We start from the raw sequence: 26,311 nt of genomic DNA on the forward strand, positions 1-26,311 counted from the left end.
GAATGTTGTGCTTCTGCCCCCCATCAGCTGGAATGTTTATCTGAGCCCCCTGAGCTCCCAGGGCTGTCTCTGCCCCTGAAGTGCTGGTGGCACAAACAAGGTCAGCAAGGCTCAGGTGTGAATCGCTCTCTGATTTGAAACTCTGCTTGTGCAGTTTCCAGAAGGATGTGCACAGCATCTCCTTCCCATCCTGGCAAGATCTCAAGATGCCTGATCTTGCAAAAATTATATTCTTCTATTGGAGAAAGATGTCCTAAGTTACTTTTAGGGTTCTAAAATTATGCCTGTTTGACCTTTCTTCTTCCTGAGAGGTTGGTGCAAGTAGGATCATGAGACAAATTAATTTTCTGTGCAGAGAAAGACAGTATAATATATCAGTGAAAATTCTGCATTTCACTTCCAAGCAGTTTTTCTGTCCTGACTCAAAAATTATCAAGTAGAAGAACCCCATATAATATTATCTCATCTGAATTACTGATAGTAAAAGACATAGCAGTGCCCTGAATTAAATTTTACCTGAATTTGAGCATCTCACGTATAAGAAAATTATCTGATTTGGTACAAAAATTGCCCACACAGGAGAATATGAACAGCAACCTTTGGAGGATTTTTGCAGTGGTTAATGAGGGCTCAAAAACATGAGTGACTTACTGTGGCTTAAAAAAATCAGAGCATCAGGTGAATAACTGACAGATTATATTGCAGCTATTGGAAGGGAAAATGTGTTTGCTTAAATTTCAGCAAAATGGTGTTAAACTAACAGGTTTCCTCAGCCATTTGCAGTCTCCTAATCCATTAGCTCAGCTCAAATTGCAAGTGGTCATGTGTAAATCCATAGTATTTACCTCATGGTGACTTTATTTGCACTCTTTTCTAGTCAGAACATGCTTAGCTTCAGCTTCCTCCACCAGATTTATGCTTCTGTTTGCTAGACAAAATATTCCATTACTGATGTTTTTGGTCCTTGTAAACTGTGATCAGGCCCTTTAATCATATCTTTGATTGAATTTGTGACATCTGCCCCTGCACGGACATTTCCCAAACCTTTAAATCAGTTCATGCCCTGAAAGCTCTCTAATGCACAAACATCCACCTAGAACATCCCTTCCCCTGCCTGGGCTGAGCCTTCTGACAAGATGTGTGTGCTCATTTATATCCACAATGTGCTGCAGCTGCAGGATTGGGCAAAAAACATCACAAAAAAAAAAGCTGCAGAGCTGCACCAAGGAAAAGTTGCTGTTCATCTGCCACCCCTTGTGCTTTAAGTCTGGATTCTCCCTTGTTTTTTATCTACAGCCAGGACAAAACATTGACCCAGCTGCAGGGTTGGGAAGCTGTTTGACAGTGCCCCCTTCTCCTGTCTTTCTTCTCCCTTTCTTCACTTCTAATGACAGTGAGGACTCATGTTTACTGCCACAACGGGATTTGACACATTAATAACTGCTGAAGGAAGAAGTCCTCTCCTATTGGGAGGCACCCTGGAACAAGACTGGAGCAGATGGGCTCTTTTTTGACATACCCTCCTTAGCAATACAAAGTGATGGCAGTGAGGAATGATGCTTCACTGGAGAAGTTAAGCTTGAAGATAATTTGGTGTATTAGAGATGCTCTGTCTGGAAACACTCCACTTCTTGCTCCCTGCAGTAAATCACTGGTGTACCTTGAAATGACAGGAGCCACTTTGTATTCACTCAGCTGATGTACAGCTGTTCAGAAGTAAAAATTTTGCTTTGCAAAGTTTCTTATAATCAAAATCTGCTACGAGGAAGTAGTCTGGCATTGCAAGTCATGCATTTCAACAGAGCTGGGCCAGTTTCCCAAGGCTGCCACAGGTTTCTGTGGCACCCACCCAAGCTCAGGGTGAATTGCTTAAATGCTTTTGGCTTGAAAAGGAATATTTCAGTGTGCAACCTATTAAAGGAAAGAAAAATCAGACTTTAATATCTTCATCCCAGACAAAAAGGGACTTTAAAAACCTAATACTCCTCCGTGGGATGAGGGGGCTCTGTTAGCTTCAGCCAACAAGCCTTCCCCAGGCAATTCAAGAAAGGGGTGATTTTCCCTTTCCTCATTCAAAGCTGAGCTTGCCAATCTCAGGGGGAGACCTGGAGAGCTCAGAAGATGCAGCAGGAGGAGAGAAAACAGCCCTTTTCAGTTTTTCAGTTTCTCAGGAATATGTCTGTCTTCAAGGAGACTCTCTAATGGTCTTTATCTCAGGCAAGGAGGAGGCTTGGAGCACAGGGAGGTTTTCAGCTGGGCTGCAGGGTGGGTTTTGAGCTGCTGAGCTGCAGCCTGCCCAGAGCTCAGCCCTGCTTCTGCAGCTTCAAAGGCATCACAGGAGGCACCTGCAGGGAAAAGGCCAGCAGTTAATGGGAGCTCAGTGAAATACAAAGAGAATCTGGAGCTGTGGGTGCATTCCCATGGGCTGTGCCACCAAGGGTCACCAGTGCAGAGAGGAGGCAGAGGTTTAGGACAGTGAGGCAGTGAAACGTGAGGGTGAAAGGAGAGATGCAGGGATGTCAGTGAAGCTCCAGATTGAGGAGGCTCATGCACAAAGGGATGAAGTTTCCCTACACTGACAGATGCCTGCACTGCCCACTCCTGTTCTGGATCCTCACAGTGTCCAGGGTATCAATTAGGAGCTGGTTCATTTCTGGAGGGACTTTCTTTTCAAGGCAGATCCTTCGTGGACCACTTAATCAAGATGGATTCATGAGGCCCATTTCAAGTCATCAGTCTTCCTGCATTATGCATTTTCTTTGATGACTGAGCCCACAAGCAGTGGAGAGGAATATAAATGTGTGACTTGCTGATGCCTCTCCCAGCAACCCAGGCAGCAAATGGGACAGTAAAACAACCTCTGGCTGAAAACTGCTTTCAGTTTAAGAACAGCATAAAGAACAGATGCATCAAGGAAAGCACAGTGAGGATAAACCCCTTCCCAGTCCTGTTTTCTATTTGAAGCCACAAAGGTCTGTAATAGCTGCCCATATTATTTGCTCACAGCAGCACGGTGCACATAATTGCTCTGTGAGGTTCATTAATGCAGAGAGGAGCTGTGGTATGGGCTAAAGAGCAAGTTCCCTCCTTTGAACCCAGCCTGCTCTGCTGGAGCAGCGTGGTGCAGATGCTGTGAGTCAGAGCAGGCTGGAGGAGGGAGCTGCCTCAGCCCATCAGTGGGAAGGCAGCAGATTTTTGTGGTTTACTGTCAGCCTGCTCATTCTGAGGCGTTTGGAGAGAGCCAGGCGTTTTCCAGGCATGTGCAAGGCAGGAAGCCACATCCTTGGTTTGCTGGGGTGGTTTGTGAATTTCAGTCCCAGGGCAGCTGGTCCTGCTGTAGGGTGGGTGATGGGGTGGTTTGATGGTGCCCAGGGATAGCTGTGCCTGCAGCAGTGCTGTCTCCCTGGAGCACCTCCAGCCTGTGCTCGGTGCCTGCTTTTCCAGGGGCTGCAGTGTCAGTTCTCATATTCCTCCTCTTCCTCCCTGGGGGATTGCAGTGCTGTGTAAGGAGGTGAATCCCTGCATGTCCAACAGGCACATCCCAAATGCTTCAGGTGTCAGGAGCTTGGAGCAAGTCACACACAGCCAGATTCCAGGGGCTCAGCTCATTTCCCTGAGCTGTGCTCCAAACATAGCTGCAAAGTGGCTTTTTTGCAGTATTCCCCGGCAAATTTTAGAAACAGTTTCAAAACCATTTGATCACTCCATGGGACCACATGGAGTGCATCCTTCCAGCTTTGTTCACTTCTTGCTGTGCTTGGTTGGACAACAGAGAGAAGCATTTCTGGGCTAGTTCTTTCCCAAACTAGTTGATGCAAAAATATTACTTATTACTGCAAAAGCACAGCTGCTGGTCCTCAGTCATGGGTTACACTCTTTCGTTAGCCAAGTTTTAAGAATTTATTTTCAGTTTCTCAAATAGGGCCAACTGAAAAATAAATAAAAGCTCTCTTTTTTTTTTTTTTTTTTTTTTTGCAATATGTGTCTATAGTTAGTACCAAGTGACAGATGATTGATGATTTCTTTAGTTGCAAATATTGTAATTCTCTTGTTCTCCTGTTTCCTACAAGCACTGACTGATATTCCAGAAGGAGAGATAAGCATATTGAATTCATGCTGCCACTTTGTCAATAGAAGCATTTTCAAAACCCAGTCTGCATAACTTTTGATGGGTTTTTGTTTATAAGTTTGCTGGCAAGAATTCACCTGCTCTGGGAATTATTTTATAAAATATTTGGCCTCTGGATTTCCCTGTTCATTGGCTCTCATGTTCCCCAGACCTGCTCTGAGCAGATTTCAGTGTAGTGATTAAAATTCCTTTGTAATTAGGACCATTCCTATAATGTCCTTGTGCTGGGGCATGTGAAGGAGGGATAACAGGTGAAAACAATTATTTCAGCTGTTGATAGCAGCCAGAATGCAAAGATATCTTCAAGGTTAATGATGTCCTCCGTGGTCCCAACTGCCTTAAATGATTGGAAAATCTTCAGAGGTCTGCACACTTTTTAAAGAACCTGAATGATGTCAAAAATGAGTGGGGAAAAAATTAGTGCAATCTTCAGGGAGGAGTAATTCCTACCATCTATTCAGATTATTTTAAAATTTTATGCAAGATGAATTCCAGTGAATATTGTTGAATATTTTCTTCAGTTTCAGAATGTTTTGTTTAGGGAAAACAGTGAAATACAGTGCTTTCAACCACTGCTCTCTCATCACTGCTGTCATAACTTTTTTTTAACTTTTCCTTTTAAATCTGCATTCTGAGGGGGCTTATCACACCAGTCATCTTATTCATACTCTGCAGTGAGCTTGGACTTTTCTTCATGCCTTTGTAGGTCTCCCAAAGAGAAGCTGGTTGCACAAATTTCAAGTTGCTCTGAGATAGTTTCTTTTGACAGATCTTTTTCCCCTGAGTACCTCCCAGGAGCAAAATGTCAGTGTAATTTGTTTCTAGCCATGAATAACCAGTTGGCAACCTGTGAGATCCCTCTTACTGAACCTTAGGAGCTCCATGTATCTAAACCCACTTGGCCTGAAATGCATTAAGACGTCAGGGACAATTATCCTGCTGCATTTCCTATTCATTAATCACAGCTCTGGCTTTCTGAAACCCCTACGCCAGCAATTACAAACAAGATTGATGTGGGTTGAACCAGCATTCTGAGGAGTAGTACACACAAAATACCAGTTTTTTTCTTTTAACCTAAATCACTGTACTTTGAGGCAAAACAAGCCATCTATTTAGAGCATCTGTACTCCAGTATCCAATCTTCAGCCTTGTAAGTGGATGCCAAATTGCCTACAAAATGCTGGAAGGAAATGTGTGAAAGTCTTTAAAGTCATTTTTGAGTCACTTATGACTCCCTCAGTCTGACACCTATGTGAGAGGGCAATTTAGTCTTTTCCTGGCAAGGTCTATTCCCAAAACAGTTTCCATCTAATGGCTCGATCCTGACTTTGGAAGCTGTTCACCTAATTAGCTCCTTCAACCTGTGAACAGAGAGCATAATTTTGGGAACCTGATTGGTGTTCTCCTGGAAATGATGTAACTTGGCTTTTTTAGCTCACGCCATCATGGTGTGTGTAAGAATAAGAAAGGGAGAGAAATGCAGAGGCAGCCTGAGGAGGAGCCTGCAGAGAGCAGCAGGGCAGGGGGAAGGCAGAGCTCCAGCCATGGCATTGTGACAGTGCTCCCATTCATCTCCCCTCATGCATTAAGGATGATGGTGCTACCAGTGCAAACAATTGAGTACACCCCTTGTGCTTGTGTTCCTAAAGAAAAAAACACCAGACCTCAGCCTGTCCCACATACAGAGGGAGGGCACAGCCCCTGTCCAAGCACCTCTGCAAGGAGCCAAACAGCTCTGCCCAGCAGCAGGGCTGCAGGGTTGGCATCAAAGCTGGGACACCAAGAAATCACCCCTTCTTCTGTATTGCAGTGTGTCTCATTAATTTTTCACCTCTGACTCAAAGGGGTGACTAATTCTGCAGTGCTGCCCCGATCAATACACATGTGTTCATCACACCAGAGACACAGAAGTGGACAAGAACAATAAGAAATGAAAGAAATGTATTTCATTAGTGATCTAAAGTCTAGAAAAGCATTATTTTCTCCCAAATGAGCAAATTCTATAAACTGGCTTTTCTAATAGTACAACTCCTTTAAGAAGCTGACCATCCAGTTCTTTTCTGATCTGCTGAAAGTTAATTGTTCAGAATTTATTTCTCCCCATGAATTGTGATTTGAAAGGAAGTAACCTATCCAGAGGTGACCGAGTCCATGAAAATTAGGGCTGGGTGAGCAATTCTGTATAAAATTTAGAGCTGGTTGACAAATACTTTTTTTAATATATTTTACAGATGTTGTTCATTTCATCTAGCATTGTTCAAGATACATTTTTCCATTACTCTGCGAGCTTTCTTGCAAGTGAGCTGTTGTTAATGTGATTATTTGTGTCCCTGGGTGGTAGCTGCAGGGTATGGCCAGCTCAGAACCTCTGAGAAAAGCAAGTTCACAACTGGTGTGTTGTCTGAGTTGGACATTTCTTCCCAGAGGGAAGATATTTTTCCTGAGCTGTCTGCCATATTCATACAGAGGGAGGATTTCTCTTTCCCATCTAGATATGTCTTCCTCTGATGAGCTTCTCCTGTTTCTCTCCTCCACCAGGGATTCATGGACATTGACCTGACCAAATTCAGGGAGAGTGGGGCCAATGTCACTGGCTTCCAGCTGGTGAATTACACAGACACTGTTCCTGCCAGGATCATGCAACAGTGGAGGAATAATGATGCCAGAGAGCATCCACGTGTGGACTGGAAGAGGCCAAAGGCAAGTGGTATAAAAAAAACACATTTCATTTGGTTCCATCTGGCTCAGTTCAAGTTATGCTCACCTCTTTGTGATCACACATGGCTCTTTTTTCTCACTTGAGAAACTCTCAATATAATTAAGAACATTATCTGTTCCATTTGCCTTAACATTGTCTTAATTTTACTAGGCTGCAGTTACTGCCTCCTAAGAAATAAACAATTTAATGTATTCACTCGGTCTCCCAGTTTTCACCCCCTCAAAGCTAAGAATTAAATATCTCATAATGTTCAGTATATAAAAAACAAAAAGCCTCATTAAGTCCTTAACCTTTGACTTGTTTACAAGACATCCAGTGATAATAAAGTCTTTCCAGATGTTCTTTTTGAGCATTTCAAATCAGTGTATACAACAGAGGGAAAAAGTATTTTAATTCCTGAAACAGAAGACCCTGAAGCTGTTGAGGGATGAGTAGAGGGAGAGGTTGTTTTTTTCTGTTTAATATTTGAAAATTAATACATTCGTCACAAACATTCTGCAATAGAAATGTTAACCTTGGGATTAGTTTTAGAAAGTTGAAAACAACTAAATCAGTAGGTGGTCATAGAAAAAAGAGTTAACACTAATGGTTCTTGCCAGGAGTTTTCCACTGCTTTCTGCACAAGTTTTTGCTTGAATAAACTTATGTTTTACAGAATTTTTGCCAATTGAGATGGAATTTTCTGGTCTCCATCTTCGACCAGAAAAAGTCCCTTGTTACTTGATTTCACACAGCTCACATTTACACAGTATAATGTCTTCCTTAAAAGTTCAGGTCAATGCTTCTAATTAAACAAATGCTTGGGTAACAGGCAAATGATTTTCAGGGCTGAGTTTGCTTCAGGGAGTGAAATCAGGAGCTTCTCCTTCATTTCCCAGCTGTGAAAGTCAAAACCCACTTTTAGGAGTCAACAGGGCAGTGGAGATTACAGGGAGCAAGAGGCTGTTGAATTTCATAGACAGGAGGTGAGAACACAGTGTTGCCTTTTTCTGAACCTGGAAATGAAACTCGAGACGCTTTTGGTAAGGAGGTAATATAAGAGCAGATATGTATTTGAAGGCTTTCCGGGGTAGTTATGGAAAGATGTCCACAAAAGCCTATCCTCACAGGGAAGAGTACATTTTTATAGGTTTTAGGAAAATGTCATTTCTTCTCAGGTCAAGTTTGGTTTTTAGAGTCCTTTCATTGACACTAGCTGTGCTCTGTCCATGAAATGTATCCCAAAGAGTTGTTCTCAACCTTGGTTCCCAGAAAGAGCCAAGACAGCAGAGGGGCTTTGTACTTCTCAGGGCTTGGAGCTCTAGAATTTGTTTTGGTTTTTTGCCTAGGGAAAGGCTATGGAAAATTACTAGGAAAATTAACCACTAATATAACGGGCAACAGAGCCACAAATGTGTGAAGAATATAAAAGACACCAAAAAAAGCTAAAAACCACATGGCATTGGAGTGTAGTAGGCCCACAGCTGATCTGTGAGTTAGAGAGGGTTAATAAATGAGGTTTGTTTTGAGAAGTATTCTCAGACCAAGTCTGTTGGCATGGAGACTAAGAAGTGAAGAAGGAGAAAAAGAAGATAACTAGGAAAAATACCCCACATCTGTGGAAAGTATTTTTAGAAAGGAGTGGAGATGTTTCCACCAGTGATGGTTGTGTTGAGGAATTGTGACCAATGAAGGAAGCTTAGACTGTGTGGAGGATGTAAAAGAGGGTGCATTGTGTGCCTATATAGTGACATCAGGGCAAGCAGCTGAAAAGTCACCCTGGGCTGTGTTTTGTTCCAGTACACGTCGGCGCTCACCTACGACGGGGTGCGGGTGATGGCCGAGGCCTTCCAGAACCTGCGGCGGCAGCGCATCGACATCTCCCGCCGCGGCAACGCCGGCGACTGCCTGGCCAACCCCGCCGTGCCCTGGGGCCAGGGCATCGACATCCAGAGAGCCCTGCAGCAGGTGGGGGCCCGCAGGGACGGGCATAATGGGCTCTCGGGAGCTGCCAGAGCAGGCCGGGTCGTGAGGGCTTGCTGCACCTCAGGGTGCCAAAGACACACGGAGAGGGACTAAAGGATTTGTTCAACAGCAAACAGCAGAGCGCCTCTGTTGAGTGACAACAGCTCAGTTTGGTGATAGAGGGGAGAGATATAAAGGAAACAAAGTAAAGAGAGGGACAGAGGGGGATGGGGAATAGCTAGAAACAGATGGGACGAGTCCTCATGGTTGGCCAATAGACACAAACGTCCTCATGGTCCGGCCAACAGATGTGTCTTCTTCCTGCGGGGAGATCTCCAAAGTCTCTTCAGAAAGCCATCTTTTTACAGTCTTTTCCAAAGCAAGTGGTTTCTGGCCACACAGTGGGGAGATTTATGGATTATTGTGTGGAGACCTGTGGCTCTGAGAAGCAGGTGCAGAAACACGGCACTCCCAGCTAGGGCCTGCTGGAGAGCAGAGTACCATGGCAAGCACCCACCTCGGCCAGCCAGAACTCCTGCCCAAAATTACTGGGGTCCTGGGGTCTCAGTCTCTGATCTTGGATGGTCATGAGGCAGATCAGGGAAACTTTGGAATGTCTCTTACAGGGGGAGACAGCCTGGGCATGGGGGAGGACGGGTGGGCAGCATCAGAAGCGCCAGACCTGTTGGCTGGAATGGTTGAGCTGGAACAGAGACTGGACAGAGCAAAAGGGATAAAATAGGTATTTATTGAAAGGATACACCTTGGACAGTGTGAGAGCCTGGCTTTTAATTTGCTCAAAAGTCCTCACTTAATATGCTTTTTAAATCAATTACTGTTTAATCAACAATATGAAGTCCAAGGGAATCCTCATGGAGTATTATTGCAATGCACTGGTACACCCATTCTGTAATCTAAAAATTCAAGCCTTCCTACTTTCAGTAGCAAGCCATAGAAAACTGGTCTTAAAAATAAAAATCATTTAGTTGATGGTTTAAAAAATAATAAAATTCCTTTCCTTCTGACAAACAAATAGTAAATTGTTAGTGCCTTTGGGATGCCATTGACTTACATCCCTTGGGTAATATGTTGCCTGGAAAGGCTGACCTGGAACAGAGACTAGACAGAGTTAAAGGGATAAAACAGGTGTTTATTGAAAGGATACACTTTGGGCAGTGCAAGAGCCTGGCTACACCCAAATCAAATCCAAGATGGATCCTGGTCACCGGTTTTACATTTTTATAAGTTTTGGTCAACAATGGGGTCAATTGTCCAACCACAGCCCCTGGCTTGCCCCCTTTCCCTCACCCTTGTTTCTGCTTTTTGGGTACCAGCTGTCTTTGATTCTCTAGCTAGAAAGGAATTGTTTTGTCCAACTACCCTGTGAAGAGACCTTACTAACACCTAACATGAAGTTTCAGAGTTACACATTAAGCAGCAGAGATTCTGAAAAATATAAAAGCTGAAACCCAAGGCATCAACACGAGCTACTCAGGATGAGCAGCACATCCAGCAACCTGCTGCTGCTGGTACCATCTGATGGTACCATGCCTGCTCTAACTTGTGTTGTTGTTCTAAAGCCAAAAGATGATCCCATTAAATCAAGTGTGCCTCTCTTTATTTTCTCCTCCCTAAGACACTGTTCAGACCATATTTTTTGCAGATTATTTGACTCTCTGTGAACTCAGCTTCAGTTCCAGCCTGCTAATGAATGGATGTGAATTTTGCCTTATGTGTTGGCTGTCACCAAAATGTTCTCAAAGTGCAGATTATAGCTTGTTTCATACTGTGAGGACTCATAAAAGTCTAAAGAGCAGCCATTTAGGTAGTTTATTCCTCAAATCTGATAGTCTTGCTTTTTTCCTCCCGCATAAAATTTAGATTTTTGAATAAACAAAAATACAATGTGAAACTTACAGCAAGAGAGAAAAATAATTCACTCTCATCAAAGACTTACCAAGGTAGAATATTTTAAAATTTCATTAAATTGCAAGACTGACATTTACTTCTAGCACTTTTCTTTCTTTTCCTGACAGAAATAGATGGATTCCTTGCAAATACTGCTAGTTCAGTGTTATCCAAATATAGCTTATCCCATCTTCTTCCCTTAACTGTGAAGAAGGCAAGAAAAATAACATTTATTTGGTTAATTTGTAGCATATGTAAAGTTCCTCAAGTATTTTGTTTTGATTTGGTTTTGGCTTACTGGTAAACAACAATTCCTTCAAAACCAAATCTTGCATCTGATTTGATTTTATTGCTCGGATTCAATTTGTTCCCAAGCCTGTCACTGACTTTCTGCATGACCTTGGGCAAATCACTGTCACAGCTTCTCCAAGCCCTTATAATAAAATCAGCCTCCCTGATGCATTAGGGAGATAGGTTACCTAATAAACATGAAATACTTGGAAGTCTTCTGATGAGCAATAGCTGCTCCAGCATTTTTCTTTATTGAATTTATGAGAATAAGATATCAAAATTAGGCAGCTAGAAAATAAAATTTTGTTTGTGTGTTGGAAAATCTCCTCTGAAGTTCCCTTATATCTTCATTAAAACAATTTCAAGAGTCTTAATTTTTCAACTGGAGTGACTTTGGGTGAAGAACACAAAGATCTATTTGCAAAAGTTGCTTCTTTACAGATGAAAAACAATAATTTTAAAAAAGGCTTGACCAGTTAAGTTGTGATGCTCAAAATAAAAGACTGAAACAGGCAGGGCAAGAAGCCTCCAGCCAAAAATTTAACTATGGATTTGATAATCTTCTAGTATTTGGTAATGTAGCAAGAAAGAGGCAGATGGAAATAGAATAACTTATGATAAGATTGAAGGTTTGAGTTATCTCTTCTGTAAAGACTCACAGTTAAGGCAATTCTTACAGTATGCTTTCTCTTCACCTCCCATTTGTTAATGCCTAAAATTTTATACACTCTTAAAAGCAGGAAAAGGCCCACTAAATATTGCTTAAAACTACCACACTAAGGTTTCAACTGTACTTTGAAAAGGTTATGGTAATTTTAAACAAATTATTTTTTTATCATTGTGTGGTCAGCACATCTAATAAGCAGAAAGCTAGTTCCTAACTGCTGACTAACCCTGTAAAACAGAAGATCACAACAGCATCCTTCTGCTCCAGATGTGCCAGCAAAGATCCACATGCCCACACATGTCTTACACACAAATGTGCTTAAAAGCTCCAGGTCTCCAGTTGACTTGACTGGTGCTCATCACTGTTGAAGTCAGTCCTGTATTTTGCACTGTATTTTTGCATTCTTCATTGCATTTTTTGTATTTTGCCTTTACTGTCAGGGGATGGTGAATGACAGAAAAGTTGTGCTGCATCCTGCAGCCTGGATAGCTGAGCTCCCTTTTGCTGTTTCAGTGCCACATGGATATCACAGGATTAGGATTTCATTCACTCAAATAGAAGAAACTGATGCTGTAAACCTGCCTTTTAGTGCATACAAAGCTACAAAGCACAAGAACCTGTGACCTGAGCTTCAGAATCGGTCAGGATCTGAAAAGACAACCAAAGGAGACGTGAAAAAAAACAGGCTTGGGAGTACTTAAGACAATGGTGCTTTTTCAGCACATCTATTTTTTATGGGCATGTTGTGTCTTGTGAAAAGGGAAAAGCATGTTTATCCAAATGTCACCAGGAATACCTCTTGGTTTGAAAAAGCTTCAGAAAATGCTGGCAGATGTTCATTTTCATGACAAACCTTTGTTGTAACAGCTGGAAAACAAACATGGTTTAACCAGATTAATAACAGATTTCCTCTGTAATGATGCAGCCTCATTTCTTCACCATGGGTCTTTATTCTGAGGATCTCAGGGTATTTTAAAAGGCTGTTAAGTACCTGTCCCCTTTTTGCATGTGGGAAGATTTAAGTTGCAGGGATAAGAGGTTTGTCTAAAGCAAGTGGAAAGGCAGAGAACACTTCTCTGGGTGGTCTCCATAGAAACCCAAATCTGCACTCTTCTTCCAATGGTCCTGGTCCCCACTGCCTGACCCCATACAGTGTGATTCCAGTGATTCCAGCAAGATTCCAGTCAGGAGCCCTTCTCCACTCCAGGCTGGGCACTTTTGCAGCAAGAAGTTCAGGGTGTGGGATGTGTGTGAGCATCACTTCAGCTTGGCAGTGTTATCAGCAGAGATTTATGGTTCAAAGCTTCCTACACAAATGTCAATACTAAATTGTTGGATTTTATTAATCTGGTGCAGAGGTAATTAAATTTGCTTGATAACTTATAGACTCCTCTCTATCAAAAGATGACAGCTGGGAGCTGTGGCCATGGTTTTGTATTTCCTCCTGATTTACAGCTCCTGATTTGAGCTGACAAATTCTTTACCAAATCCCAACTCCAGGCCAGATTTAGAAAACACAAAACCCCATAAACTCAAGGCATTCAGAGCTGATTTAGCTCACTGACACATCCCAAGAGGTGATGGGCTCACATTGGTGACTAGCTCTTAGGATGTGCTATGTTTTAAACCACTGAGTTTTAAGAGAAAAGGCTTTTAAATGAAATTGTTAGTTAGGAGGATGGCTGTGCCCATGGCCAGGCATGCTGTAGAGAGTGAGCCTTAGTGAAATCCCAGTTTCAGGCAGATGTGCCATCTCCTCTGCATGGAATTGACGGTAATGACTGCACTCAGAACCCTTCTTCCCTTCCCCTCTGACTGCTGCTGAATCACCACTGCATGAGAAGCTGACCAAATTGCTGTCTTCATTGATATTTGTGTATTTAAGGTCCGTTTTGAAGGATTGTCTGGCAACGTTCAGTTTAACGAGAAAGGACGCAGGACCAACTACACCCTCCACGTGATTGAGATGAAACACGACGGGATCAGAAAGGTAAACAGAGTCACCCCACAGCTCCCAGCCCATGTTTGAGTGGCAGTGTGGTTGGGTCTCCACAGGCATTCCTGCTCATGGAACTTTGTTTGTGGAGTCACAGCAAGGGCATTCTCAGCTCTAGGCATGACCAAAGCCAGACACTAGGGAGGACTCATGGTATATTGCTAAAAAAATACAACATTTGGAAAGTGTTATCAAGAGCAACAAGGGCATCTCAAGTGTGGCAAATATTTTCCAGGATGCTAAAACTTGGTCTGCTCACCTTAGCTACTGGCACAGTGCATTGGTGCAGGCCCAGCTCTAGGTCTGGCTTTGCCCTTCCACTTTTCCAAGGATAAACAAAGGCAGAGCCAGGCAGAAGCTGTTTGCCCCTACCATTGTAAGTGAACCCTTTATGTTGACCTAATTCTGCTCTCCTTGAAGTGACAAAAGCTTTACCACTAACCATGTCTCAATAGCTACACAGACCTTTGTGCTCTTCTGAAGTCTTGATCCCTTTCTGTATCCCAGGCTCTTTGAAAAATCTGGCCTTGTTCACAGATGCCAAGCCCTTGAAACACTAATCCTTTTGAAAATCTGACTCTAGGTGCTTATGTCCCACTTTAGATACCATTTATTTGAAGAACAGAGAATAACTCAGTTATTCCTTGATAAAGGGGTGCTACTACCTACTTTGGAAAAGGGCATTCTCTGTATCTCCTCTGTCCCCTGAAAGATAAAAACTTGTTTGAAACTAAGAAAAATGTAAATAATGAAAGTTCCATATTTACATCCCCTCTGTCAAATGTATACTTACACCTGAGAGTAGCAGGTGTGAGATCAAAGCCCCCCACAGACAAACGAAACAAGGCAAATTTTCTTTGACAAAAAAAAAAGAAATGTCATTTTGAAGACATACAAAGCAGTCTTCCTCCATTGCAAAGTATTCATAAGAGGACAAAGGCAGAATCATGTCCAGTTTGGGTCTCTGAACTTCAATAAGTTGGCAGTATTGAGAGAATCTAAAGGAGATGAATTTGACTTTTCTATGTATTTACCATCAGAAATAATATTTATTTGGAAGACGTACATCACTGTCATGATGCATATTGTTTTTTACATCCATGTATTTTAGGTTAGAGGTGCAAAGGAAACATCCATGTTTCCCCTTTTATTGCCCCAGGGCAGAGCTTTGAAAGCTCTTTCCTCACTTTTCATTCTTTTTGCCTGAGCAATGAAGAGTGATTAGAAACCTGCATAGATATTTTTTCTCCTCAGCTGCTACGATCTCCAATCTGCCATCAGCAGGTCCCTGGTCATGCCCTGGTTAATACCTTTTCCCATTTACTGTGATAAGAAATTCCTTTCATATGAGCAGAGCTCAGGCAGATTCATACTTAGATGAGGTGAAGGAAAACCTTTTATAAAATCAAGCTCTCCATGTGGATAACCTCAACCACGATCTTCCTAGAGATATTTGCTGGCACTCTGCTTTACCTGCAAGGAGTGATGGAGCTGCCCAAATCCCTGATTATTATTAAGCAGAATTTAACCTTTGAGTTCTTCCTTTACAAGTGTTCATTCATAACCTCAAACTTTCTGACACTAGTGCAGTACTGGGGTGGTTCTAACTTGAATTTTTGTCCTGCTGTCTCAAGATGTCCCAAGAGTCAGTAATATATGCATGCAAGCTTTCAGCTGCAGGATAATTTTTCATTACCCTCTAGCACCTGCATCTGCAGCAGGCAAGCTCAGCATTAGAGCAATTTTTGGAAGTCACACTGGAAACTGTGACTCTCATAGTAGGAATGGCAATAATCACCAGTGCAGTGTGATAAATGTTTTTGCATGCATACAAGCACTGTGCTACTCTAGCACATCATGCACATTATTATTTTCAGTCTGGAGGCACAGTGGGATGGGGAATTTCTTTGTCCCCCTCTCCAAAGACATGAAAAATCAGGAGAGGAGATCTCTGGCTGGGTATGAACATGCAGAGAAGACTGATCTGGCTTGGATGACCCTGTTACTGTGTCTTGGTTAATATTCTAAAGACATATTAATCCTGGTTTTGTATTGGCAGATTGGTTATTGGAATGAAGATGAGAAGCTGGTCCCAATAGCTGTAGATACTCAGAGTGGCAATGAATCTACAAGCTTGCAGAACAGGACCTACATAGTCACAACCATTCTAGTAAGTGCCATGACTTCCATCCCAGCTCTGCCTCTCCCCATGTCCCTGATGTGCAGGCTCCCTCTTCCCACTCATGTGCCTTTCTTTGTATTATATCATTTTTGTAATAGCAATAATAATAATAACAACAATAATAATAATAATAGCACTTACTGTTTCCTGCTGGCTACATAAAGGTATTTGCAAATTGCTGTGGGTAATTAAGTAGGTATTAAAGAGCTCTCATGTTTAAATGTAGAAAATACAAAAGATTATGACAAGATACCAGAGGCATCAACACAGGTAAATTAGGAAGATTGTACCTGTGCTTGGTATTTATCCCACAGAATGGGGGCTGCAGTTTTGGGAAGGATAAGCTGTTTTGTTCAGAGAGGCTGAATCATTGCTTTAAAAAGAAATCTCCACTATAATCATGGAGGAATAATAGGTACCCCACAATGTATTGTGTCATTGTATACACTTACCCTGCAGAAACGTGAAATATTACTAATTTGTTTGTTGATTGCTTTCTTGGAGTCTGCAGAGAAGACACAATACCCAAACCAAGTTAAACACTTTAAGGCTCTCTCCTGTCCAGCAGATTTGATTCTCTCTGTGCCCACACAGGCAGGCATGCCTTAAAAATTCACATCTCAGACACATTAAATACCCCATGCAGAACTACACTGAAAGGCTTGTTGCCCAAATCCTGCCAACTACTCCATTCCCCTCAGGTCCATCACTGCAGGAGCTGCACACGGATTCTGCATGAATAAAAAGAATATTCCACAATAAAAAAATTTCAGACTTTGTACCTTCTAGAATAAGCCCACGGTGCGTTGGCAGCGTCCCTTGGCACAGGAACACAAATCTAGAGCTTTGCAGTGAGGAGTGGGGCTCAATGCTGCTCTTCTGTGTGCCAGGAGGACCCGTACGTGATGCTGAAGAAGAATGCCAACCAGTTTGAGGGCAACGAGAGGTACGAGGGCTACTGCGTGGAGCTGGCAGCCGAGATTGCCAAGCACGTGGGCTACCACTACCGGCTGGAGATCGTGCGCGACGGCAAGTACGGCGCCCGCGACCCCGACACCAAGACCTGGAACGGCATGGTGGGAGAGCTCGTCTACGGGGTGAGTTACAACCTCCACACCAGGAGCTTTGGTGCCTGGGATCATCCTCCAGCCCCAGAGTTAGGAGGAGTCTCAAGCTGCATCAAGGGAAAATTAGGTTGGATATTAGGAACAGGTTTTTCACTGGAAGAGTGATAAAATACTGGAATGGTTTGCCTGGGGAGGTGATGCAGTCACTATCCCTGTCTGTGTTTTTAAAAGATTGGATGTGGCATTCGGTGCCATGGTCTAGTTGAGGTGTTAGGGCATGGGTTGGACTTGATGATCTTGAAGGTCTTTTCCAACCCAGTCATTCTGTGAATTCTGTAATTTTGAAAGGATTTTACAGAGGAGGTCGATAGTGATGCCCCAGTGTACAGCTTCAGATAACTGCAATAGAAGGTGTCCTGGCCTCTCTCAACCTGAGCTCTCCAGAGGACTGCAGCTCAAACAATCAGCCCAAGTAAAACATTTCAATTTAGGGAGAGATAGCACATTCTGCACCTATGGAAATGTCAAAACGTTTCCTCTCAACAGTTCCAAGATTCTTTTTCTTTACATTTTTAGAAGAACAAGTATTGAAAGGTCATACTTTCCCATGGGTAGAATCTCCAAATTTTACTCTATTTTATATTTGCATGGTAATGGCAAGATGAAAGAAGAAAAAGATTTCAAACACTCAGCTCATGAGTGGAGAATAGAAGGATGAGATTGCTTTCTGTCTAGACACTCATTTCTGTTATCAGGGATGTACACCTGCACCCTACACTTCTAAACCTGGTTGGGTCTGGTAGTTCATACTCTGTGATGTTTAGGTCATCCCTCAGACTGAGGGGTCTCATTTCCCTTTCCCTCCAAGGGAAATCATGCAGGGAGAATCAGTTCCCAAGTCCATGTGAGACTGTGTTGGAGTGGGGGTGATCTCTCTCCTGATGGTAGCACCACTGTAAATGCTGCAGACATTTCAATGAATTCCCCTCTCCATTTTCAAGATGGATTGCAAAATTAGTGGAGAGTGCATATCAGTGTTGCTGGAACATTTTTTTCCTCTTCTCCTGCATCAGTTATGCTATCAAAAAGCAGCTCCCAATGGAAGTAAACATCCTGACATCCTTTTTCAGGAGATTGGCCTTTCCTTGCCTCTTTTGATGTCTGGATGATAAAGCTCTTTTAGAGAAAATCATCTTCATCAGGCTGTGACATCAGTGGATAAATCAGATGAGAAGAGCTGGGTGGCTGCAAAAAGAAAGCACTGTGATTTCAAAACAGATCTGGTAATCAGTAGCGATAAAATGGAAATAATCCACCAATATTATGGGCTTCTCCTTTTTAACCTTTTACTTGGAAATGGGTTTTGTCTGATTTCTTCTGAGATAGCGAGGTTAAACAGAGATCAAAGGATCATACACTGCAGTTAGAAAATATATTTTATTCCAGTTTGCAAATCTCTTTTCTGTCTCCTTTTCCAGAGGGCAGATGTGGCTGTGGCACCATTAACCATCACTCTGGTTCGAGAAGAAGTTATAGACTTTTCCAAACCGTTTATGAGTTTAGGTATATCAATAATGATAAAAAAACCTCAAAAGTCCAAACCAGGAGTTTTTTCCTTTCTGGATCCTTTGGCCTACGAGATATGGATGTGCATAGTTTTTGCCTACATTGGAGTGAGTGTTGTCCTCTTCCTGGTGAGTCGCTTCAGCCCCTATGAGTGGCACACTGAGGAATTCGAGGAAGGAGGGGCCAACCAGCCAGCCAACGACCAGACAAATGAGTTTGGGATATTCAACAGCCTGTGGTTCTCCCTAGGAGCTTTCATGCAGCAAGGATGTGATATTTCTCCAAGGTGGGTTGCCTTCCTTAATGAACCTTCTTCCAGTTCACTGGTTTAATCTTTCTCCGTGCTTTGAAGCTGAACAGGTTCTACTTTGACCTCACTTCCTGAACTAAAATGTAGTTTTGTGAATCAGTTACAGTCTTAGAAAGGATCCAAAGGTTCACAGGTCTCACAGCTGTGAACTTGGGACCTCAAACTTGACACCATGAAAATACCATTTAAATTTCTCTTGGGGAGTTGTTTTGAGGGAATTTACAGAAACTATAATAAGCTTTTCTAAAGCCACCCAATTGCAATCAAATTTTGTCAGTCATTTATTTTGATGTGAGCAGAAATAAGATGACTCTAACATTATAGGGAAGATACAAACTTCCAGCAAGGTAGAGAGAATTAATAGAGTAGGTGCCCAGTGGAAGTCATATGGTCTGTGTCAAACATTATGGAGGACAATGAGTGGCTTAATTGTTACTGTCCTTTAAAAAGGTTAGAGAAAGACCAAGTTGCATCCTGCTTCCCATTTCAGCCAGTAGTTCTGATGCCTGAAAGTTCAGTAGGACCCAACATCCCAAGTGTTCCTAAAGGGACATTTTGGTGAATGACTCTTGTGATTTACTTAGATAATTTTTCCTTCCTTTTGGGGTCTTTGCCTCCACTTCAAAGGAAGTTTCATCCAGAAATGCCCATCTTATGGGTGAAGACAAGTGGGCAGAGGTTCATTTCCAGCCTGCTGTGGTGGCATCAAAGCTCAAGGGAGGAGAAGGAGTCACAGCCCCATCAACAAGTGGAGATAATTCTGTACAGCTCAGCACAGCCCCCTTGGGATGGCAGGGAAGAGTGAGCACCAGCTTTTTGGCTATCAGATGCCAATTTATCAAATGTTAATGAGCTTGTGATAGCAGGGAAATAACAGCCTGCAGGGCACTTTGATGGTGACAGCCTTTATGAATATGTTTTATTATCTGATCATTGATTAGTAGGAGGCCAGGCAGAAAATTCAGAAAGTCTTCCCAGCAGAGAAAATTTCAACTTTATTGCTGTCTTGTAACCAGTCCCATGCGTTAGGATTAGGTTATTGTGATTTTAATTCTCGTTGTTTTTGTCGTCATTATCCTTATTTAGGAAAGAGAATGTCTTCCTTTGGGGTCATTTCAATAGGTGGTTTCTGAACCAAGGAAAAGCAGGGAGAGTTGAACAGCTGAGGCTTTGAGGAATAGCAAATTTGGTAACATCTTTAATAAAAAGTGTCAGGGAAAGATCAGTGGGTTTGATTCAGCTAACGAAATTTGCTCTAGCTAAATAACATGCTTTGAATCACCATTTCAAAGTGTGGTTTTATTTTGCTTTGAAATGGGAAATGAGAATTGTTCCATCATTGTTATTTTAATGTTGGTTGATTTAATCATCCTGATAATGAAAATTACAATTTCATTGAAACCGATATTTTCCCACACAAGAGCAGTTTCTGGCTGCTACAACTATTGGCAAGATGATAAAAACTTAAAAATTAAATATGGGAATTATTATAACTCCCCGTACTCTGAGTACAGCTACTTGAGATGGTTGTAAGGGAAGAGGGACATTTCTGTGTGATGTGAAAGCCAGGAGGAAGCAGAAGAGTGAGAATTTCTGTAGGATGTTGTTGTGCAGAAAGGCTCTGAGCACACTCCATATTTCACATGTATTTTTCACACGAACCCAGTGCAGGATTTCTGTGACACATCACTTAGAAATGAACACTTGGTAGAATGACACTGTGGGCAGGTGGGGATATCTGCTCTATTCTAATATATTTCCTATGTAGTTGCTTCTAAACTTATCACTACTATCTCTCAGCATCTCCCCTGTAATGCATTAACCAACATAAATAGCTTCTGTTATACATCTGTTCTGTCATTCTCTCCCCAGCAGAAAGGAGCAAGTGCAGGGGTGTATTTTGTTTTTGTAGAGGTTTTGGGTTGTTTATTTCAGTTTTGTTTTGGAAAGGAGCAGGAGAAATTTGTCTGGAGGTTTGTTTTTTTTCCAGATCGTGCTTGTTTTAAGTGCATATGCCACTATGTATTTATCATTAAAATAAGAAAGAGCAAGATCAAAACTGCAGACACATCACTCAGCACAGCAGGTGGTGAGGTTTGCAGCAATAACTTGCTCTTGTAAATGTGCATTCCTCAGTCTCACACCAGTCCCCAGGGAGCTTCAATGCCCCAAAGAGACAAAAATTTGCTTTTGAAGGAAAGTGTTGTCCTTTTTAAGGACAGTCTTACAATGCAGAGCTTTAAACAGGCTTTTAAGTATATGAGGACAACCTACCAAGGACTTTAAAGACACTGTGAATTTGGTGACCTGTGGATGGCCAAGAGAGAGCAGAGCTGAGGGTTACCTGCTCATTGCCTCTTTGCAACTGCTATCCTTTAAGCTCTGAGGCCTTCATGTCTGGGCATCAACTGGGTGAATGTGACAAAGGGCAGGCAGGAACCAGTCATGGGGAGTCCCAGCTGGAGCTGGTGGCAGTTTGTGCTGTGCCTGAAACATTCATCCCTCAGGAATCCATCCCTCAGAATCCATAAAGGAATGCCTCAATGGTAAATTCATGGCTTCAAACCAAGGGGACTCTGGGGAATGTCCCACTGCAGTGTGTATTCACCCTCTGCACCATCACTGACCAGTGGCCCTGCTGAGTGTGGAGTAGTCCCTACCAGGACTGATTTGTCCTGGCTGAGGTGAGACAGCCCCTGTTGTTGCCCTTAAAGCTTTCAAAGCAGGGGCTGGTACCTGTCATGGGATAGTGCTGGGAGCCAGGGATAAAGCAGCCTTGAAGCCTTGTGTTTCTCAGGCTGCATAAGGACAAGAAATTATAACAATAATTATGCACCTGCAGGGTGTGTGAGAGCTGTGTGAGTGTCTGGTGATGTTTTGCAGAAAGCATGTTTTCAAAGAGGTGTTGCCTTCTTGGACCCATGAGTCTTTTCTATTCTGTTTTGCACAAACTACCCTATATAAGTGCAGTGTTTCTTTGAATAAAGCTCTCTTTCTGCTTCTCCATTGCAGGAGGAACTGTGTAGCATTATCCTTTTTGCTGCCCCTATAGTCAAAATGCAACAGGTACCCAGCAGGGCCAGGGAGAAGCAGCAGCTCAGAGCTGTGCACAGCTCCGTAGTGACAGGCAGGAATCAGGGAAGTCTGAAACGGGCCATAAACCATTAAGCTTTGCAAAGTGCCACCTTAGCTTCAGAAAACGGTCATGAAATTGCAAAAGCACTCATTAAATGTGAAATACAGACCCAGAAAGGAGCTCCTCAGAGCAGGCATCAGGGGTAATAAATAACCTGCAGCCAATAGCAAGAGCCCGTGGAAAGAAAAATGTGAAGTAAATGTGACTCACATTGTACCATTTTCAGAACTGTAATTTGATAAATTGTCTTCAGAGCTCAGAATAACCACAGTGTGTAGCAGCTGTGGGGAGCAGGACCTTGCTAAAGTCCAGCACATTGCTGCCATTCCTCACTCAGGATGGACCTGAGGCCTTTGAAAGAGAATGGGGGGATGCTGAGGCTTCCCAACCTCCTCTGCAGCAAAACAAGGCATCAGAATTTTTCATCTTCTCCGTAACTTTCTGCAAAATAAATAATTTGACTGTTGTGAAAAGGCTGGAAAAACACAGAGCAAAATAGCATCTCTTGTCAGCTTCCCATCTTGATCCTCTATTTTTTGTTATCACAAAATGTGTTGCTTCATATGGTTTGAGCTCAAAAGAGACTTCTTGTATATTGGAGACTATTAAGTTTAATCCAGTTACTCTTCCTGTGCCTCAGAAAATTTATGTTTGACTAAAATGAAATACATTTGGGTAAAACAGATCTTCCAGAAAGGCATTTATTCTTCACTTGAAAATAACATGGGATAGAATAGACAGTTACTCTCAGGTGAGTTGACTGTAGGAATCTTGTCCCATCTCAGGTTTGACAGGTGGATAAATATCACATAATATCACCTGGTGAATGCAGACATCCTTTGTGCCTTGCCAGAGGAAAATTAGATAAAGATCTCCAAAAATTGGCCCAACTTCTTGGAGCCTCATTATTGTTGAAACAAAAAGTATACATCTTTTGAATTCAGATCAAAATCTACTGTGAGTAGGAGAGAAATGCATACTCATATCATGGCACACTAGGGTATCATATTGTGATTCTGTTGTGTGGAAAGGCTGACCTGGAACAGAGACTGGACAGAGGAAAAGGGATAAAATAGTGTTGGGGGTTGAGTGTCCTTTCAAACCAGGACAAATAGGTATTTATTGAAAGGATACACGTTGGGCATTGCAAGAGCCTGGCCAGGGCTACACCCAAATCAAATCCAAGATGAATCCAGGTCATGAGTTTTTACACTTTTATAAGTCTTGGTTCATCTACACATTGGGGTCAATAGTCCAACCACAGCCCCAGGCTATAAAGTCTCAGCCCCTGGCTTGCCCCCTTTCCCTCACCCTTGTTTCTGCTTTTTGGGTACCAGTTGTCCTTGTTTCTCTAGCTAGAAAGGAATTGTTTTGTCCAACTACCCTGTGAAGAGAATTTACTAACACCAAACATTAAGTTTCAGAGTTACACACAAAGCAGCAGAGATTCTGAAAAATATAATGGCTAAAATCCAAGGCCTCAATACCTGGACAACACAGCTTGAAATCACTCATGGTAATCTGTCCCATTGAGAACAGAGCTGGAGATGTTGTGGTCAGCCTGTGCTGGGAGTGTGGATGAAGCTTTTATCCCATCTGTGTCTGAGAGAGAGCCAGGCTGGACAGGGGATGTTTGGGGGGCATCAGCAGGGCTGCATGGGCAGGGAGAGCCTCTGTGCCCCTCTGGGCAAAGCAGGATCTGTGCTGGGAAATGCTCAGGTCCCACCAGTGATCTATTATCCCTCCTGTGGGGATTAAAGTGTGCAAGGAGACGTGGCACAAGGTACAATCCACCCTCCAGCTGCCTCGGGGTAAACAGTTAACAGGATAAAGAGTTAACAGGGTAAAGAGTGAACAGAGGTCAAGAGTGAACAGGGACAAAGAGTTAACAGGGACAAACAGTTAGCAGGGATAAAGAGTTAACAGGATAAAGAGTGAACAGGGGTAAAGATTTAACAGTGACAGAGAGTTAACAGGACAGAGTCAACAGGGGTAAAGAGTTAACAGGATAAAGAGCTAACAGTCCAGAGCCAGGCTTTGTGGGTGCAGTGGATTGTGCCAAGCAGGGACCCCTGGCTGGGGTGGGTGTGCTGAGCAGGGAGGTTTGCTGGCAGAGATGATGAATGACTGCACTCCCAGGCAGGAAGGAGAGAGATAGATGCTGGCTGCTCTCCAGTCAACAGATACAATCTATTATTTATATGCATCTTGTGGACATTGTTATTTGTTTTTTGTGACATGGAAACAATGCTCTGGCTGATCCAGTTTGTCTGGGAAAGAGCAAACAAGGTATTTACTATGTACCTGTAATTAATGCTGAGCATTTTCCTCTGCTCTTTTTCCTGTTTGTTTACATTTCTTTTTAGCCCAATTGAAAAAACGTCACAGGAGACTTCAGATTTTGAAATACAGCAGCACTTTTAAATTTCATTATGATCTTCCCCATACAGAAAGGTTTTATCCAGTTTTGAGCAAAATCAGAAATTGATTAGAACAAAAAAAATGTGGGGGTTTTTGGTTTGTTTTTTGTTTGGTGGGTTGTTTTTTTTTTTTTTAATGAGAGGTTCGATTTGGATTTTTTTCAAGGAAATTATTTCTGTTCCATCCTTTGTAAACTTACATTTGCAGGGTACTTACTTATTTTGCTAAAAATTTCACACTACAGAAATTAGAACCAGCTGCATTTAGCAATCAAAAGGAATTTAATTCCTTCCTGAAAAGAAGGCTGAGCAGGGGTATTTATCTGATGACTCTTCTTGATTTCAGTAAGCGTCTTCTCTGGCACTCCAAGCATCTGCCTTGGAAATGGCCTCAAACTGCACCAGGAGAGGTTTAAATTAGAGTTTAGGAAAAATTTATTCACTGGAATGGTGGTCAAGCATTGGAACAGGCTGCCCAGTGGTGGAAGTGGTGGAATTGCCATCCCTGTATGTGTTCAAAATGCGTGTGCATGTGGCACTTGGGGACGTGTTTAATGGTGAATTTTAATGGCAGTGCTGTGGTAATGGTTGGACTTGATGATCCCACCTTAATGATTCTGTGGGGACACAACTCAGGTTCATTTATTTGTGGTGGTTTTCTTGAACTGGTGAGCTGACTTTCTTTGAGAAGTAAGAAAATCAGGACTTTGACTTCTGGAAAAGTCTCTTTGCCTTATAAAAGCGTATCAAATGATGTTGCAATTATCTCTACCTGGCAGAGTTAATTATGTCCAGGGAGAGCAAATTCAGGTCACAGGGCAACAGCAGCACTTGCAAATCACCAGGAACTGATGACCACACTTATTTCTAAAATGTACTTAACCAGGGAAAGTGACTCACCAGAGGAACAGCTTGACAAATTGCACAATATCCAACTAAACCATCCCTTTGGAGTCTGTGCACTTCCATGGCAACCAGAGTGTGGCAGCCAGGGGAAAATGGAAATTCTTTCAAAATAATCATCCTTGCTATCCTTTATTTTTCATTTTGGAAAATGCTGAAGGATTCAGAGGACTGAGAAGGAGGAAAAAACCAACTGAGAAGGCATTGTTGGAGAGATGCAAATTCTTCTGTAAAGGAAAAATTAGTCTTTCAAATTTGCACGCTCTGCCATCTGAAAATGTCTAAATGCTGCAGGGGTAATGGATGCTTCCTCCACTGACCTGTGAGCTACTTCCTCAGGATGCCTTTCCCTATCAGGCATATCTAATCACTCTCACTTTGGGCCTTCAGCATTGAGGTTGCTGGGGGACAGCAAGAAATTTGCTGAAACTCCTCCCATTGAGTGGCAGATTCACTAATCATTCCACCAGCTGTGTTTAAAATAAGTCATCAAACACTTCATGTAAAAGAGATATATTAGCCTAAAAATACTTTTTCAATTTCTTTCCTTAGAACCAGATGAATGTTTCTCATGTTTTTTCATTGAAAACAAAGTTGAAAATAGCAGGGGGAAAGTGCATTGCCCATTTTTTTTAATATCTTGGGGAGTTTTATCTGAAAGAGGGTAGATGTGGAATAGATATTAGGAAGAAATTCTTCCCTGTGAGGATGCTGAGGAACTGGCACAGATTGCCTAGAGAAGCTGTGGCTGCCCCATTCCTGGAAATGTTCAAGGTCAGGCTGGATGGGGCTTGGAGAAACCTGTGGAAGGTGTCCCATGGCAGAGGGTTGGAATGAAATGAACTTTAAGATCCATTTCCACCCACAGCATTCTGTGTTCTCTGACATGGAAGTGGAAGGTGTTTGTGTTTCTCACGCTGGGCACTGACTCAGGGTGGTGAGCAGCACTAAGGTTCACAGGGCTGACACTCACAGCCTTCTCCCAGACTGCAGCAGGAGACTCTCTGAGCCTCCCCTGTTATGCTGTACTCAGACTGATTTTCAGTCACTAAGAGAAGCAATTTTCTCCATTT

The 26,311-nt window shown here is 42.5% G+C and overlaps 1 protein-coding gene across 3 annotated transcripts in view; it reads left to right on the plus strand.

Moving 5' to 3' along the window:
• The window catches only part of GRIA1 (glutamate ionotropic receptor AMPA type subunit 1), a 120,151-nt gene that overhangs the window by 66,107 nt on the left and 27,733 nt on the right, over positions 1 to 26,311 (plus strand). For all 3 annotated transcript variants that reach the window (XR_013776109.1, XM_079319810.1, XM_079319809.1), the window contains exons 6-11: positions 6,668 to 6,829; positions 8,628 to 8,795; positions 13,544 to 13,648; positions 15,714 to 15,824; positions 16,727 to 16,933; positions 18,382 to 18,755. Coding sequence is in view for 2 of the 3 variants with exons in the window: in XM_079319810.1 (XP_079175936.1) it covers positions 6,668 to 6,829; positions 8,628 to 8,795; positions 13,544 to 13,648; positions 15,714 to 15,824; positions 16,727 to 16,933; positions 18,382 to 18,755 (1,127 nt within the window). In the remaining variant the exon portion in view is untranslated. The remainder of the gene's footprint in view (positions 1 to 6,667; positions 6,830 to 8,627; positions 8,796 to 13,543; positions 13,649 to 15,713; positions 15,825 to 16,726; positions 16,934 to 18,381; positions 18,756 to 26,311) is intronic.

The sequence above is a fragment of the Erithacus rubecula genome (assembly GCF_903797595.1).
Source record: "Erithacus rubecula genome assembly, chromosome: 16".
Taxonomy (NCBI): domain Eukaryota; kingdom Metazoa; phylum Chordata; class Aves; order Passeriformes; family Muscicapidae; genus Erithacus; species Erithacus rubecula.